Raw genomic sequence first — 15,110 nt, 5'->3', positions numbered from 1 at the left:
TCCCGGACTGCCGGAGTGCAGGGCCCTGGTGAAAGAAACTAACCGAATGGCCTGTTTGTTGACGGCCGGGGATGGGCTATTGACCAGCGTCTGTGCGCATTGGTCTAGGTGTAGACTGATCCTCTTTTCAGCCTCCTGGGCGCTCTAGCAGGGACGATTCCGCAACCGAGAAGACCTAGCTGGCTCTTAAAAGAGCCACCTCACATCCATGTAAAGTTTTAGTTTTCTCCGCTCTCGAGACAACGAGACTCAGTGGTCTGTTTTGCAAAATACGTCATGGGTTGCTTGGTAGTGTCCTGCCCTTGTGCGCGGCATCCTAGCGACAAAAAGAAACAGTACAACCCTTCTCAATTTTGCTACTACGATCAATCACTTGACTTACGATACTGGCAACGTTGTGTATGAGGAGATATTTGCAGTAATTATGATGTTGCACACGTGAATTTGAATAAAATTAATCCTCAATATGCATGTGAACTGGGGAATATGTTTCATCTCCAACTATTTGCGATTGGTCAACCCATGTTGTCATCTCCTTGCTCTGAATCTTTAATGCGCGTGGAAGAGCCATTGCTCTACGTTGGAAAGCCGGCAGTCTTCTATACAGTAGAGCCGTTCGAAATCTCGGATCTTTGTTTCGCTGTTTCCATCCACCACAGTTACATCCCCGTGGTACTGGTTACCAGCTCCGACCTTTAAAACGTTAAAAATGAAAGTCGATCCCGAGGAAGTAGAACTGTGGGTATAACACGTGTGTGCTCTTCCGTCGCTCTCAGTGGCCTCTTTGTGTGCACCGGCTCAGGCCCACTTCGAATCACTTTCCAACAAAATCACCCTTGTCACCATGATTCCGCAGGTGATGTGACGACGCTCCTGCAGAGCCTTTTTTTATTCCACGTGTAAAGAGATGGAGATTTGGTGTTCTTCTTCACGAACACGGAGCAAAGTAGTAGGCATAGGTCGAAACGTGGTTCGCGTACGCATCCAAGATACGTCTCACGTGCAACGGGATGCATCATAGAAGCTGAGCCTGTGCACAAGAGAGGGTGAGGGCACAACAAGTATTTTTCCTCATGAGATCTGGTTAAGCTAGAGTCATGATCTGCACGGCTCCTATTGGTCAAACAATTGCAAAAGTCCGAAGAATGGTGGCAAGTATCTCAGACCCTTGAGTAAGTAGGGCCAGTGGTCAATTTTAGTTCCATAGTTTGGTGGACTGGGGGCAGGAAGCGAGATTGCTTTCCTTCTAAACTTGATAACCATACCAACCTCTAGACCTTGATGAGACAGATCGACTGAAAAGATCCCACGCCCTGGCGTCTTTGGAATCTTATGTATATGAAAAATTAAACCCACAATTCAATATCATTAAAGCTGGCCAAACCTGAATCGCTCTCGAACAACAGCGAGTACATGAATTTTCGACTTTTCACCAGCGAGCGCTTACTAATCTCATCATTCTACCACGGGCCATTATTCTGCCGACGGGAATTCTCAACTATCGTTTCATCCATACACAAGCAGAGGCGTACCAACTTTAACAGCCTGCAATGGAGCAGTGAGAATCTGTCGGCATCAAGCCTTCTGCCTTCCCTGTGTATGTCGGCTAGCTGCACGGAAAAGAGGTTTATATAAAGAAACCTATGACCTTGGGACTATTCTGATTTCGCTTACAGAACTTTAACCGATATACATTACTGTACTCCTAAACACAATGCCTTTCCCTTGTGAAATTTGTCAAAAGGAATTCACCCGGAAGAATAATCTCACTGCTCACATTCGAATACATACGGGAGAGAAACCCTTTGTATGCGGCTTGGATGGTTGCAAGAAACGTTTCAGGACAGCAAGTGTCACAAAAGCACAGGACTCCAATGGGACTAACAAACATCATAGGGAGAACTTTGTGGAAGGCATCAAAAGCGTCGTCATAAATGCGATGACGACGGAAGTGAGAAGAGGTATACCTGGCAGCATAGCTGATACCTCACTTACTAATTCGTGACACAGTTATGGCAGAAAGGAGAACCTGGACCAGAAAGATAGGGATTTCAACGGGGTCGAGGAGTATACCTCAGACTTGACGAACGAGTCTCTCTCTACGCCCCAGAACTCCTCTATGGCTGGACCCCCCCAGCAGATGCCTTTCACGAGCCCAAACCACTCAAACAGGCTCTTATATCACGCTGATGTTGAATCGCAAGTCCACGACTACCGTATGCCACAACACCATGGCAACCAACAAGGGCCTCCCGCCAATCTTTCTTACGACTATCAAGATACTTTAATTTCCGAGCAATCCCCAGACTTCCAACTATTCAATCAGCCATCCTATGTCACGGAGGTAGGAAATCCAGGTGTTGCTACCGAAACAGACTTGATCCCGACTCATCATCAACTATCACAGGAAGTGGAACAATCTCTCACGGATCCTTCATATTCAGCTCCAGAAATCGAGACATTGACTGATGACTACCCAAGCGCCTTTTATACTGCTCCAGTCCACGACAACATACTACCAAAAGGATCCTACGCCCATTATACTGAAAGCCAGCCTGCTCAATATGAAATGGCCCCATACGCGAATATGTCGCTCGATCCTGGTCATTCAAGTTCCTCCCAGTTAGCAACCTTTCCGACTTCACAGTGCCAAAGCTCATTTAAAAGAGGGCCTAGAGCCCGAGTATCTGATGATCTATTCCCGGAACAATGTTTAAGCCAAGGTCAGGTCTCTAAAGAGCCGACAGGAGATATCCAGTCAGAATATATACCTCGTTGCCAACTACCAGCGCAAAGCGGTGTTCTTAGGAACCCAGCGCTGCTACCAGACGCCCAAATTGATTCGAATTGGCCGCAAGCAATGATACCAAGAGTGCCGACTCCAGAATTCTCTGAGAGCCTGAAAAGCTTGCCAGCAACTGGGGGTGTACTAGCAAAGTTGGGCGCAAAAGCTTCCCAACGAAATATGCATAGGGCAAAAGCCGCCAAGAAAGGAAGTCAAAAGGCATTATGGTGTCCTTTTTGTCCCAAATGGTATCAATACCCTGGCGAATATAAACGCCATTTGAAGATTCGTAAGCAAGACAGGCCATTGAATTAACAATATTACTAACATTTGCTTCAAAGACACTCGTGAACGTCCATATAAATGCGCCTGGCGGGATTGCACTAAGACGTTTCCTCGAAAGGACAATCAGGAGCGCCACACCAAAAAATGTAAACACAAGCCAGCAGCCTCGGTTACAAGTGATGGTGTCGACGAGGTAAGTGACGTCGCGTGACATTATGGCACAGCGGTCGGACCTTGGCAAAGCTATAAAGTACCACAACTAACTTGCTTAGGGAATTTATTCGTTTTCACAAGGGCAATCTCCTCCAGATCCAGGACTACCTTCTCTACTGGGAGGCAAAGACTACCCTGATACGTCCACCAACTGGGACAACGGTCATGCCCTGGTAGACGGCGGGATCAATAATGCTCTCCAGCTGACCCAAACTAGCATTGATAGTGCTAATGCTCGAAACGATGAAAACTGCCAACTCACTTCATCTGATCCTAGTAAGGCGGTTTTGAAGATTACGGGTGATCTGAAATCGATGGGAGAGAACTGGTCAGAGCAGGACAAGGCCAAGCATCGTCGGATTGTTGTCTTCCACAGAACACGAAAGGGATCGACATTGAATACTACCTTCGAATTGTCGAGCATCAATAGTCAATCCGATGGCGGGGGACGCGTCTCGTGTATATTGTGGGCTGCAAAAGGCGAGTTCTATATTACATCTTGCGAGATTATCCTCCTTGTCGAGTACCTTGTCGACACGAAAAAACCTTTTTCCCTACCAGAGAGGAACCTTATTCGCAGTACGTTGAGTAAGCTTGACCCGACTACGGTGTCCGAGAAAGATCCATGGAGCCAAGATTTCCATAAGATCATTATGGGATTCTCTGACCCCCAGCCCGTCGCCGTGCGAAAGAATAGTGTCAGGGTGCATCCATGGAACAAACTCGAATCTGCCCTCAAAACGATCGTCAAACTCTATGGCTTTAGCCTCGGCAGCACAAGAGAGAAACTTCAGCCTCCCCGATATCTTATGCCACGACCACAGATACTGAATAGTACTTCTCTTCATATGGGACTTTCTCACCATGCACCATTGAGCAGTGCTTCATTTACCGGATTTCTCTCTTCAGTTGACCAGGCACCTCCTGCAGAAGATGCACACGAGACCCTACAACAAGACTGTGTGCCGCGAGTAGAAGCGGCCGCTCCGAGTTCGGCTAATGCAAATAGGATATACTCAGACACCGGTGAACGCCCACTGAAATACCAGGAGATGGATTGTAACAGGATATCTCAGCCTCAAACATACCTGACACACCTCCAAGGAACGCAAAACTTTCCTTCAACGCCGGAACTTGAGCTACCAGTATTGAGCACAAGCAATATCATCAGGGAGGTGAGTGGCGTAGCGGGCGTGATAGCGGGGCGGTGAAATTTTGGAAAGACTCTTACTTATCGTGACTAACATATATAGGTACATTCTGAGATTCCGCATCAAGCACGACCTGATCCAGACTCAAATCTGACTTCCCCCAAGAGTGAATCAAGCCTACCAGAGACATTCATTCACGACGAGTCCGACTCAGATTCAGCAGAGGGTACTATAGTCGTGGGGGCGAGACCAGGACAGGACAAACAGAATGCACCCACACTGCCTGTGGACAAACATATCGATGGAGTCGACTTTACCTACAAGGATAATGAGGAGAAAGCGCGAGGTAGTAAGCCCTCTGTCACATACGATGACGATGACTGGGGCTATGCTATAGCAGACGGGAAGATTACCATTCACTGCAAGAACACTCTCCTTACCAACTTTGACCGCGAGGTACCAGTACGAGGCATGTGCCCTGGAGTGCAAAGGATCCTTGATAGGATCCATGAACTCTTCCTGAAGGGGGATATCAAAGAACAGCAGGAGGTCGAGGCAGAATCTGAACAGATTCATATCAAAGGAAGAACCAGGCCAATGACTCAGCGCAACATATCATTCAGCGAGAACACTGAGCAGCAGCAGTCCAGCGAAGTGACTTATGCCACGATTGATGAATTGCAAAAGATGCTGCCGGAGTCAAAAGGACTGGATCTGAGTAGAATTTCTAAGAGCGAGCTCGATGTTATTCTCAAGGCGGTACAGGAGGTGCTTAATACGATACAGCAGGTACTGATTACGAGTTGGATTGAGGAAGCAGAACCAGCCAAGCAGCTTCTTGATGAATTCCAGTGTTACTGCACATACGAGTGGCACTGACCATACTATCGAGGAGCCCCTCGATTGTGCTGGGGAACCCAATATGCTCTTTTTAGTCTCTTCCATGGCTCAGAGATGCCAAACTTTCGAAGATAGACCTCGTGTTCGGATGAGGAGAGTGACGAACTGTCAAGTCCCCAGCTACTTCGGTACATGGCGTTGGCCAAAACATCATACAGAGCCCAACAGTCAGACTCTGAATATGGCCAAGTAAGGTATTCATACCATGTACGTCCGCGCTTTATTCTGGTTTGAAACGGAGATCTTTTGAACTGACCAGACGGCGAAAGTACTTCACATATTTCTGAGGGGCTTTGCGAGAGTGGCAACCAAAGGGCTTAACGGTTGCTCTAACCCGAATCTGACCTCGAGTTCGTGCTTTCTTTGCTCGGGCCTCAACCTCTTTGGAGGGGCGATCCCCGCTTATGCCTGTCGTCGGAAAGGAGGCGAACAATGACCTGGGTTTGTGGAAGGATCCGAAGCACATGAACCAAGCCCAACAAAAGTCTATAGTAGCCTTCAGGAATTGATACGAGATTTGCCTACGCGCTACCAGGCTGAGGAAAATAGGCTTGTAAATCTGAAAGAGAAAAGGGAATGGATTGGTGGAAAGCGGTTGACAATCATACACGGCTCGGACCCTCCCAGGGCCATAAGGAGACCGAAGTTTAGATGATAGCTGGGCCAGAATTTACATTTTTCCCCGCCCGTCGAAGTTTCCATGCTCAGCCATTGAGTATCAGTCATCACTAACTTCCACAGATCTAGAAACACAGAGGTACAATGTCATGAGGTGCATAAGAGCCTACTTCTTTGGTAATTCAGCTGTTCCCTTCTGATATTCTTCCATTGGTTATGAAGCATGCTGCCATCGCGATCTACAAGGCATTGGGCAACCTTCGTTACGTCCTCGTTTGAGTAGCAACCTATGTTCTTCACTGGCGAAAAATGGATATTTCCTTCCGAAAGACTCCATCCCAAGCTTCCTTTCAATTTTTTCGCGCTTCTTCTGTTCCCGTAGGCGTGTGTTCCTTTTGTGCGCTTTCACGGCTAAAAGCCATTGGTTTATGATGGCGATGCGTCCTGTAGAGGCATGGTAGAGTCTGTGGTTGTCTTGAACAGAGAACAATGGTGTTGGCTGGCGACAACAAACTGCTGTAGAGGAATTGCGATGATTTGCCTAGTGTCCGGGTCTATGCATACCTTGTTTGCTTCGGGCGTGAATAAAAAACCGTTTACATGTTCGATTGCCCATGATTCGAGGTGGCTTGATGTGCGCAGGGAATGCGAATTTTTGTCAACACTGGATACTACGCCGCAAACCCGCCGGGTCGCGAAGCCACGTTGAGGGGCCGCTGGATGCATCTTTCTGCCGAAGCAAACCCGAGAAGCGATTGGAATGACGTCAGAGATTGTCATTCATGAACCGCGTTCCTGCGTTGATGTTTTAGGGCTAGAAGCGAGGAGATCCACTGCCTGCATGTGAAACCCTCTCTGCGGGGTTGTTGAAGAACGAGGGCCGTGCTTAGCGAGGTGCACCTGGGGACGCTTTGCCGCTACCGTGCCGCAGCGGCTGTTAAGCTTGCCTCCTTCCCTTTGTACTCGAGTACATCCGTGGCCCCAACTTTTTTAGCTTCTCCACTACAGACCCGCATTCCGTCCGCCCCGGCAATGGACAGCCAGTAGGACAGCCAGTATTAAACAAACCCCCACTCGTAACCCACTTCTCATTCGGGGATCTCGTGTTTATAATTTTCCCCTGCTCAAGGGGCCAAGCTTCCCATGGCACTACATTCGCTACTTGCCCGTACAAAGAGGATTGCCCGATCCCAAAGACGTATTGTTTGCTTGGATGGTGGCATGCTGAGCCTGGTCTGGAAGGATCCTGGGTGACAAGGAAATTGACCTGGAGGGAGACGTTAGTGCCCCAGGGGGTCCTGCAGTTCGTCGATCTGGCGTTGCCTGTCAGCGTAACATTGTCACTTAATATCTGGGTTCCTTGCACGACGCTGTCGATCTGCAGGGGTGGAGGCCAAAAAGTGTGCTGATTTCAGCCATCCGACACCATTGAGAACAGCACTACTGCAGGAGAAGATATCGACGAGGTTCCGCCAATAACCTCCTCTGACCGGAAGGGTTGTCTTCCCGTCAGTCGATGTATTCAGTACTAGATGGCGTCGCTGACTCATGACGATGGCCCTAGAAAGGACGCCTTTTGCCCGAACACTACTTATTCTTAGTTTTATTCCCGCTTCCGTCTCAGCCTTCCCCGCTGCTACAATATCTGCCTGACTTACTTGCTTTTCTTACCTTACCGCCCATTCAGTCTCTAATTTTGCCACTATCTTGTATCTTGTCTTCCATTGCTTTTTCCCTCATCTCTCAAACTTTGAACCCATCTTGCCACCTTTTTCTTTCCTTGTTCCTGTCTCACTTCCTCCACTTATACTCCAACCTTGAATAACACTGCTCTACTCAAATCTACACCTTAAACACTCATTACATCAACCGAAGCACCAGCTCTACCATCAACCGAATTTCCATACGAGGGATCATCCCACAGTCCACACCATTACCCAGTGAACTACGCCCCTTAGAGCTGATATATTTACCCACACCTAACGGCGCCTCTACCTCGCTCTCGTGATTCATGGCCCTGGTTACTTTTTTCCTTTTGACCTTCATATATACCATACACCCATCCAGAATCTCCCCAGGGAAATATTGGATTGAGTGTTGGATGATGGAATCTCACAAGTTGAGGTCTGGTGTTTGCATCAGGCCAGAGAAAACGTCTCGCATAAGATGCCCCAATCTGGGAATGACAACGGGAATTCAATTCGGACTTATCTCGAATACTATAAAGCCATTCAGCAGATCCGAAGGGAAAGAAGAAATCCCATGATCATTTCTAACGTCCTCTTCCATCTCAAGTCCATCAGCAAGGGCTTCCCGACCCTCAACCAATCGACAACCATCACTTTCTCAACCCGTGCCATATAGTCGCGTCGCCACGTCAATCCCGGTTGCATCTCAACCTCCGTATGATGCTGCACCTCTTAAACGACTACAAAGCCCTGTCCTCAAGGAATCTTCTGTGGCACAAAGAGCTGGTGGAGGTTTCCCTAACGCAGTCGATGCCGTCACCGTTGATCCCCGTGATCACGTAGCTATTAGTGAGTCCCTGAGTACATCGCCATCGAATTCAACTGTTCTAGAGGCCGCCATCAAGGAGACCAAGCAATTGCCTCCTTCACCACCCAGTCCTCCGCCACGCAGGCCATTAAAGAACCTCCATGAAGATACACGGTCGTTCAACTTGGTGCGCAAGGTCTTAAGACCTGTTTTGCAATCCACTTCCCCAAGAGCTGTACCCCCTACTCGGCCCAGCAGAGATCACGCCCTTGGCATAGAATCCCAACTGTTCAACCCGTGCTAGTGATTCACAGCAATCTTTCCCTTCAATCCCTCCTAAAATTCGAAAGACGTGGAGGCGAGTCTGTGGCTACAGCAGCTCTGTCGCCCCCGACGCCACAGTACAGTTATGGAGGTCGAACAGCATCAACTTCACAGCTTCCCATCACAGGCGAGCTGTACGCTCAACCAACAGCCAAGGCGACAGTCGAATCGAAGAATGGCAAGGGCCTCGGACCACTTCGAATGACTTGCACATCGAGTTCCAAGGTGGCGACCTCCTCATTCTCACACTTCCCGTTCTTTAGTCGTAAGAAGCACCCCAGCGTAACACAAGTCGAGAACAACGAGAAGAAGAAAAAGACTCTTCAGAAGGGTCCTGTAGCTGGCATAGGCCATAAAGCGTATGGACTCATTAGTGCTTCCAAGGGACGCAGTGGCAGTATCAGCAACACGACACGCAATTCTCCTGGCAGCCAGGCAACCCAGGAACCCCGTTGCCGCAACGATTCATTCTTTGAGGCCGGTTCAACCCGGTGGTCATTGTCAAAGACGCGATTATCGAGAATCGAAATGTAAGCTCTGGAATCTCTCGGAGTGTAAGCTCCCACAGCCTAGCCACCGAAGAGTCGAGGCTCGGAAGCTCGCAGTCATTGGCATTTTCTCAAGATCAGCCCCGAAACAATTTGTGGCCGTCGCCTATGTTATGCACCCCAGACCCAGCTTTTGCTGCTCGCCGTCCCTCCGAGAGCAGTGATTCTGAGGGCCCTACTATGAAGTCAACATTGGCTTTTCGAAGACCTGTCCATCGTCTTCGATCTTCACTGGATGACCCCCTGAAGCTACCTCAGCCCATCAACTCCTCAGACTATGCATCATCGCCCATGACAAGCTTCGATACGCACTTCGAACTGCAACGGGAGATTTCTCACCAGGCAGAGTCTTCCCACCCTGTGCCCAAGAAGTTTGTCAAGAGGCCGCGATCTCCTCGAAGGTGGAACTTGTTCGAAGGGTCAACCCCGACTCAGCAACCTAAGCAGAGCGACAAGGCCTCAGCGATTGTCAAGCCAGTCGAGAAGAAGTCACTTGCCCATTATGCCATGATGGACTCGTCAGAACAAGAGGACAGTGAGTCGATGGGCATTCAAGATGCATTGAGGTTTGCCGAGGTTTACGGAAAGTCACCTAGTGTTGGTGGTACTTCCGACCTTTCGCAAGGCACACCAGAGATGCGATCGTCAACCTACTCTCCGGTAAGGCCTGCAGCCCCAGCTCAACCCCCAAGGCGGGAGAGCATTGAGATCGAGACCAAGCCTCGGCTGCCTGTACCCCAGCAGACGTTAATGTCCAAGAAGCCTACTGTACAGCCCCCTTTAACAAGCACCACTGCTGGTCGACGAAGCCGACTTCCTCAAGTCGGGAGAATCCCCAAGGTTGTGTATAACCATGCTAAACATGTGTCATCTATGGGCTTTCCTAGGCCTTTCAGAGCTAGCATGCAGTTGGCACCTGAAAACCTTGAGGCCTACGATCCCGAGTCAATTGCCAAAGGTCCTTCACTTTCCAGACCTTCCACTCCTGTTCCCGATCTGAGTACCGACGGCTCAACAGGAGGAAGCCCCAGCAATCTCTCACCAAGAGACTCTAATTTACCTGCTTTGAGCCGAGTTGAAAAGGAGTTCTTGGCCTTTTCGCCTTGCAAGGACTCCGAGGGAAATATTGGTACATCTAGCTCGAGCTGTTCTGGTATTTTCGCCTTCTCTGGTTCTACTGCTGTGATCCCACAGTCTAATGATTCTCCTGCAGAAGATGAGGTATGGAATGAGTACGATGATCTCGTTGGAGAAGGTGCTGGCAAAGCAGTTCCCTCCCCAACCTCTTCAGGAGGTACACCGTTTCATCTTGAGACTTACGAGTCGAAGCTGGCTAGCACGGAGAAGCTTCTAGAGATTTCTATTGTTGTCTTCGATGAGGATGGAAGCCGACAATTCAAGGCAGCCACCATCTCCAGCACTTGCAACGCCGACATGACTGAATGTCTCCGGGCCGCTTTCCAATCCCACCCAAGCCCCAGCAGTCCCTTCTCAGTCTCCAAGTTTGATTCGGAATACGTAGACAGTAACACCAACACTGAGGCACCTGCAACTGGGGAGGTAGCTCGACGAAGCAGCCGATCATCCCGCAAGACAAGACGGTCTGATGGCAGCTCCTCTTTGGAGGATGGGTCACCACTCGCACAAGTCAACCAGAGAGTCGGTTCACTGACGGTGAGCAAGTGGCTTACCTTCGGCCATGTTCTCTTCAGTGACGTCCGCCATAAACTGGTTCCTGTTGACGGACCACTGAAGGAACACTCAATCCTTGTGATTGATGGCCTTGGTAACGATGATTGGTCATTCTACGCTGCCGAAACATACCCGGCCGCTACCTTCTCTACCCTATCTCCTCGTACTCCTGTCCCTGAAGAACTCAAGAGTTCATCTCCGAGCTTCCCTCTGAGCCCTTTAAACCACCATCAGATCCAATACGCCTCTCACCTCGACAAGTTCCCATTTGCCCCTCATAGTTTCACGGCTGTTGTGTACCGCTTCCCTGTAGCAGCGCCTGAAGCATACTATTGCAGCATTCTCACTGAAGCTCGCCGTGTGCTGAAGCCAGATGCCTTTATCGAGCTCTCCATTCTACATGTCGACCTAAACAACATGGGCAACCGGGGCCGACGTACGGTTCGCCGTCTCAAAGAGAGGATCAATGAGAAGACGCCTGATACCAGTCTCGGATCAACCGCGGATCTCATTGTTCGTCTTCTCGGCAAGGTTGGTTTCACTACCATCAAGACAGCACGAGTGGGTGTACCTGTCGCAAGTTCCGTCACTCGCTCAGACAGCAAGGCCGGAAATGGCAAAGCTGCTACTGAGAAGAAGAAGGATCAGCCAAGTCTATCCGAGATGATGAGCGACAACAGCCCCTTGGCAGATGAGGGCATCACCAAGATGGTCAGCTGCGTTGGCCGGTGGTGGTACACGCAATGCTATGAAAACGCAGCTGAGAACCCCTCTGGAAAGATCATCTGGAGCGATAAGGCTCTACTATCTGAGTCTGAAAGGCTCGGTACAAGCCTAAAGCTCATGGTCTGCTGCGCTCGAGCTCCTCTTGAGCGTATCACCAGTGTCTAAGCACATAATACAACTCGTTGTTTTCTTCCCCTTTTTACCATCAGCCACAACATTGCGCAAGATATGCAAGTTTGATCAGAAAGCATTACAGAAGATTTCTCTCGGCGCAAGCCCATTCCTCAAAAAAGAGGCCATACCACAAAATTAAACCACGGAAAACAATCTTCATTTCAATTCCCTCCTCTACACCAAGAGGCATAAGTTCTCTTTTACTCGGTGTGAAATGGGAGGAAATGCCGTTATGCAATACGCCTCAGCCTTCAGCGGCCCCAGGCACGCCACTAACGCGAGGATACTTGAGCCCATCGAATACTATCATCCGTCTTAGCAACGCGCTCAAGCAGATTCTCGTGCGCCAATCATTGAGCCCTGTTCTATCGCCCAAAGCTGCCAAGTCGTTTCTGAGCACACTGTGGCCTACACCTCTTAACAAGCTGCACCGCCCGCCCGGAAGGAACTTATACTTTGGCGGTCGCGTTTATCGTGATGTTGTATGTGCCTAGCATCCGAGTATATTATACACTAGTCACATCACAAAGGAGCTCTTGGAGAAGTTCCACGATCCCTTTAAGGCTCCGGCTGGCTGTGGTCAAGCTATTATTTCTGGTCTCAAGATCGAGTGTGCAAGAGTTCCCTTTTGACCGATCCTGGAACTCAGGGAGAGACGGGGCAAAGCTTTGGGCCGAGAGATTGTGGCAACCTTCGACCCTGACGAGATCGAAACGTGGGAGAACAATCCCGAGAAACCCAATAGCGTGAAGAGCAAGCTGGATACTCCTTTGAATGTATTACCAGTGGCATCGGTGAAGATAACAAAGAAAGATACTGAGGAAAAATCCGAAATTGGTACGAAGAAACATTTCCTAAATCGAGACACACCTACTGTGGCCGTCACGATGTGAAAGCGGTCTGCGCGCAGTATATGATTTGATTTGAATTAAAAAGTTTAGTAAGAAATCCAAATTGCAGCTAGAATCTATAAATCTGCTGAAGCTTGATTGATACGGAAATTTATCAATGAACAGGAAACTTAATCGTAGGCTCAATAAACAAGAACCACGAATAAACCTGCACCCCTGTCTGGTTATCTCCTCTTCTTTTTGCCTCTATTTTTAGATTCCGGATTCTTGGCAGGCATCACCACCTGCCTCGTATCCCATTTACTCTGGGCTGCGGACGATGAAGCCAGAAACTGCTTGTGCGCGTCTCGAGCGGATACCACAGACATCTGTCCGGCGACCGGATCTCCGCATATCGACTCCAGGTATTTGCGACCGTTGTTTTCGCGAGCCTCCTGAGCACGTGCAGCCCAAAGGTATCCAAAATGGCATGCGAACACCACTAAGAATGACCGAAGAATGAACGGCATCCAGTTGCATATCCATAGAACAACAGTAACAAGTACATGAGATAACAAAAGTCTCGCTGTAGGAACCTTTCCAGACAAAGAGGTCTGCCTTTCCGCCATGGTGACAGGAAAAGGAAGCACGTTGGGCTTCGACGACTCTAAGACCTGAAGCTCACGGGACGCATCTTGCCGAAACGATAATGCGGTTCTCCTGAGACCAACAGTTTTCTCGTACATATCTTTGGCCTCGACCAGGCTATCTTTATACCAGGGGGCAGGTTTGAGACGCTTGAGTTCATCAGTGAGATGTTGAAACATCACGGCATCGTTACTGGCTTGTTGCAAAAACAAGTTAATGCGGGTTTCGACGCCAACAAAAAATCCTTCCAAAATATCAACTGCACCATTCGCGTCATAGACGTCATTGATAGCTTTCGTAACGTCAAGTATTGTGTCGTAGATGTGACAAGAGTGTTGTGACCGGTTTTTCCCAAGAGCATCGAGAATATCACGTTCGTCAGTTATGCTGCGGCCTTTGTAGTAAAAGGCTTCCTGCTTCAGCCGTTCTGACCTTGTGGCATGTTGTAATACGTCGTCCCTCAGTTGAGCACATTCGTCCTCTAAAATTTCGTTACGAGCTTCTAGCTCGCTCACCCGCTCCATCTTCTTTGCAACCTGTTGTTTGAGACCATCAACGGCCTCGGAAAGGCCCGCATCGCGTCGGAACTCTTCCCCGAGACAATTGAGGCGTTCCTGAAGTTCACTTGACTTCTGTAATGTAAGGGGGTGCTCCTCCCCCTGATTTGTGATAGAATTTTCTAATTTGTTCTGGGGCATTACTTGCTCTTGGATTCTGATCTCCTTCTCATCGATTTGTCTTTTGAGACGCTCTACCTCCCCCATCGCTTTTTCAGGGCAGAGAGTGATAGCGTCTTGGATATGCTGGAACTGTCCTTCCGTAACAATGTGTCCTTTACTAGGGGCATTGTTTGCGTCTTGTTTAGACTTTTTTAGTTCGTGTTCGAGAAATTCCTTTGCATCGATTTGTTTCTTTACCTCATTTCTGAGTGTTTTTGTCTCTTTCTGACTCATTTGAAGATGGCGCCGAAGCTTTTCTTTTTCTTCATTGAGCTTTGTAGCGCGCCAACGAGCTTTGGTGAGCTGCTTCTCCACTTCCTGCTTGACGTAAGATTCTTGACTCGACCTTGTCACCAGTGCTTCAATCTGTGCGGTCACAGACATGTTAAAATTGGCCAGAAAGGCAGTATGGCTCTTTTAGCACTTTTGAATCTGTGCTGAGGCGATCTCGGACGACTTCATTGCATTGACCTTGTCCCAGATGGATGAAATTTGCCCGTGTAGCTCTTCTATCGTCTGGTTGCGTTCTAGTAGCTGTTGATTGATAACACTTATGTATTTGTCCGTTTGTACGCGTTCGCTTTGCATCCTGCATATCTCGGATTGAAGATTTTCGTTTTCGCGCTGGAATCTATTGTTGTCCCAACGCGCTTCTGTGAAGCTTTGCGTGATGGCTCCAGTGAATAAAACATTTTCTGCCAGGGCACGTTTCAAATTTTCTGTTTCTCCCTGAAGCATTGCGTATTCTAAACGTACTCGACCGTTTATTATGCGCTCATCGTTGATTTGTTGAGTCAGGCCGGTAATTTCATCTGTCGCGATAGAAAGCTTTCGCTGGAGCTCTTTGATTGTCACGCCTGTCGAAGAGACCACTAATGGAGCCATGATCAGGTGGAATGATGTAAAAATTGACCGCGGTCGCCGTTGATTTTAGTGTAATAACAGCGGCTAGTAGACGACACGTGGAGAGCAAGAGTTGAAGACCTCCAGAGGGGGCGCAG

At 48.8% G+C, this 15,110-nt stretch overlaps 5 protein-coding genes across 6 annotated transcripts; 3 read left to right on the top strand and 2 right to left on the bottom strand.

Moving 5' to 3' along the window:
- Nucleotides 1-1,714: 1,714 nt before the first annotated feature.
- Nucleotides 1,715-5,313, top strand: FOXG_14198 (uncharacterized protein; the record flags this gene model as incomplete). 2 transcript variants are annotated; one of them, XM_018394264.1, is made up of 7 exons in its annotated part: nucleotides 1,715-1,846; nucleotides 1,897-1,961; nucleotides 2,011-2,344; nucleotides 2,408-3,074; nucleotides 3,127-3,263; nucleotides 3,343-4,458; nucleotides 4,537-5,313. In XM_018394264.1, 7 exons carry the CDS (start codon nucleotides 1,715-1,717, stop codon nucleotides 5,311-5,313), a joined length of 3,228 nt encoding a protein of 1,075 aa, XP_018253875.1. The 2 variants fall into 2 exon arrangements, with proteins under 2 accessions (XP_018253875.1, XP_018253874.1); XM_018394263.1 differs by having other exon boundaries at nucleotides 2,011-3,074.
- Nucleotides 5,314-5,738: 425 nt separating this feature from the next.
- FOXG_21502 (uncharacterized protein) lies at nucleotides 5,739-5,843 on the top strand (the record flags this gene model as incomplete). The annotated part of the gene is made up of 1 exon (XM_018401844.1): nucleotides 5,739-5,843. One exon carries the CDS (start codon nucleotides 5,739-5,741, stop codon nucleotides 5,841-5,843), a length of 105 nt encoding a protein of 34 aa, XP_018253873.1.
- A 2,275-nt stretch (nucleotides 5,844-8,118) lies between these two features.
- Nucleotides 8,119-11,903, top strand: FOXG_14197 (uncharacterized protein; the record flags this gene model as incomplete). Its single annotated transcript, XM_018394262.1, has 5 exons — nucleotides 8,119-8,246; nucleotides 8,317-8,489; nucleotides 8,753-9,103; nucleotides 9,204-9,302; nucleotides 9,445-11,903. The coding sequence occupies 5 exons, from the start codon at nucleotides 8,119-8,121 to the stop codon at nucleotides 11,901-11,903; spliced, it is 3,210 nt and encodes a 1,069-aa protein (XP_018253872.1).
- Nucleotides 11,904-12,976: 1,073 nt separating this feature from the next.
- Nucleotides 12,977-14,493, bottom strand: FOXG_14196 (uncharacterized protein; the record flags this gene model as incomplete). Its single annotated transcript, XM_018394261.1, has 1 exon — nucleotides 12,977-14,493. The coding sequence occupies one exon, from the start codon at nucleotides 14,491-14,493 to the stop codon at nucleotides 12,988-12,990; it is 1,506 nt and encodes a 501-aa protein (XP_018253871.1). The 3' UTR covers nucleotides 12,977-12,987.
- Nucleotides 14,494-14,526: 33 nt separating this feature from the next.
- On the bottom strand, nucleotides 14,527-14,994 carry FOXG_21501 (uncharacterized protein; the record flags this gene model as incomplete). The annotated part of the gene is made up of 1 exon (XM_018401843.1): nucleotides 14,527-14,994. The coding sequence occupies one exon, from the start codon at nucleotides 14,992-14,994 to the stop codon at nucleotides 14,527-14,529; it is 468 nt and encodes a 155-aa protein (XP_018253870.1).
- Nucleotides 14,995-15,110: the final 116 nt, after the last annotated feature.

Source organism: Fusarium oxysporum, chromosome 14 (assembly GCF_000149955.1).
Source record: "Fusarium oxysporum f. sp. lycopersici 4287 chromosome 14, whole genome shotgun sequence".
Classification (NCBI taxonomy): domain Eukaryota; kingdom Fungi; phylum Ascomycota; class Sordariomycetes; order Hypocreales; family Nectriaceae; genus Fusarium; species Fusarium oxysporum.
This window is presented reverse-complemented; position numbering and strand designations above follow the sequence as displayed.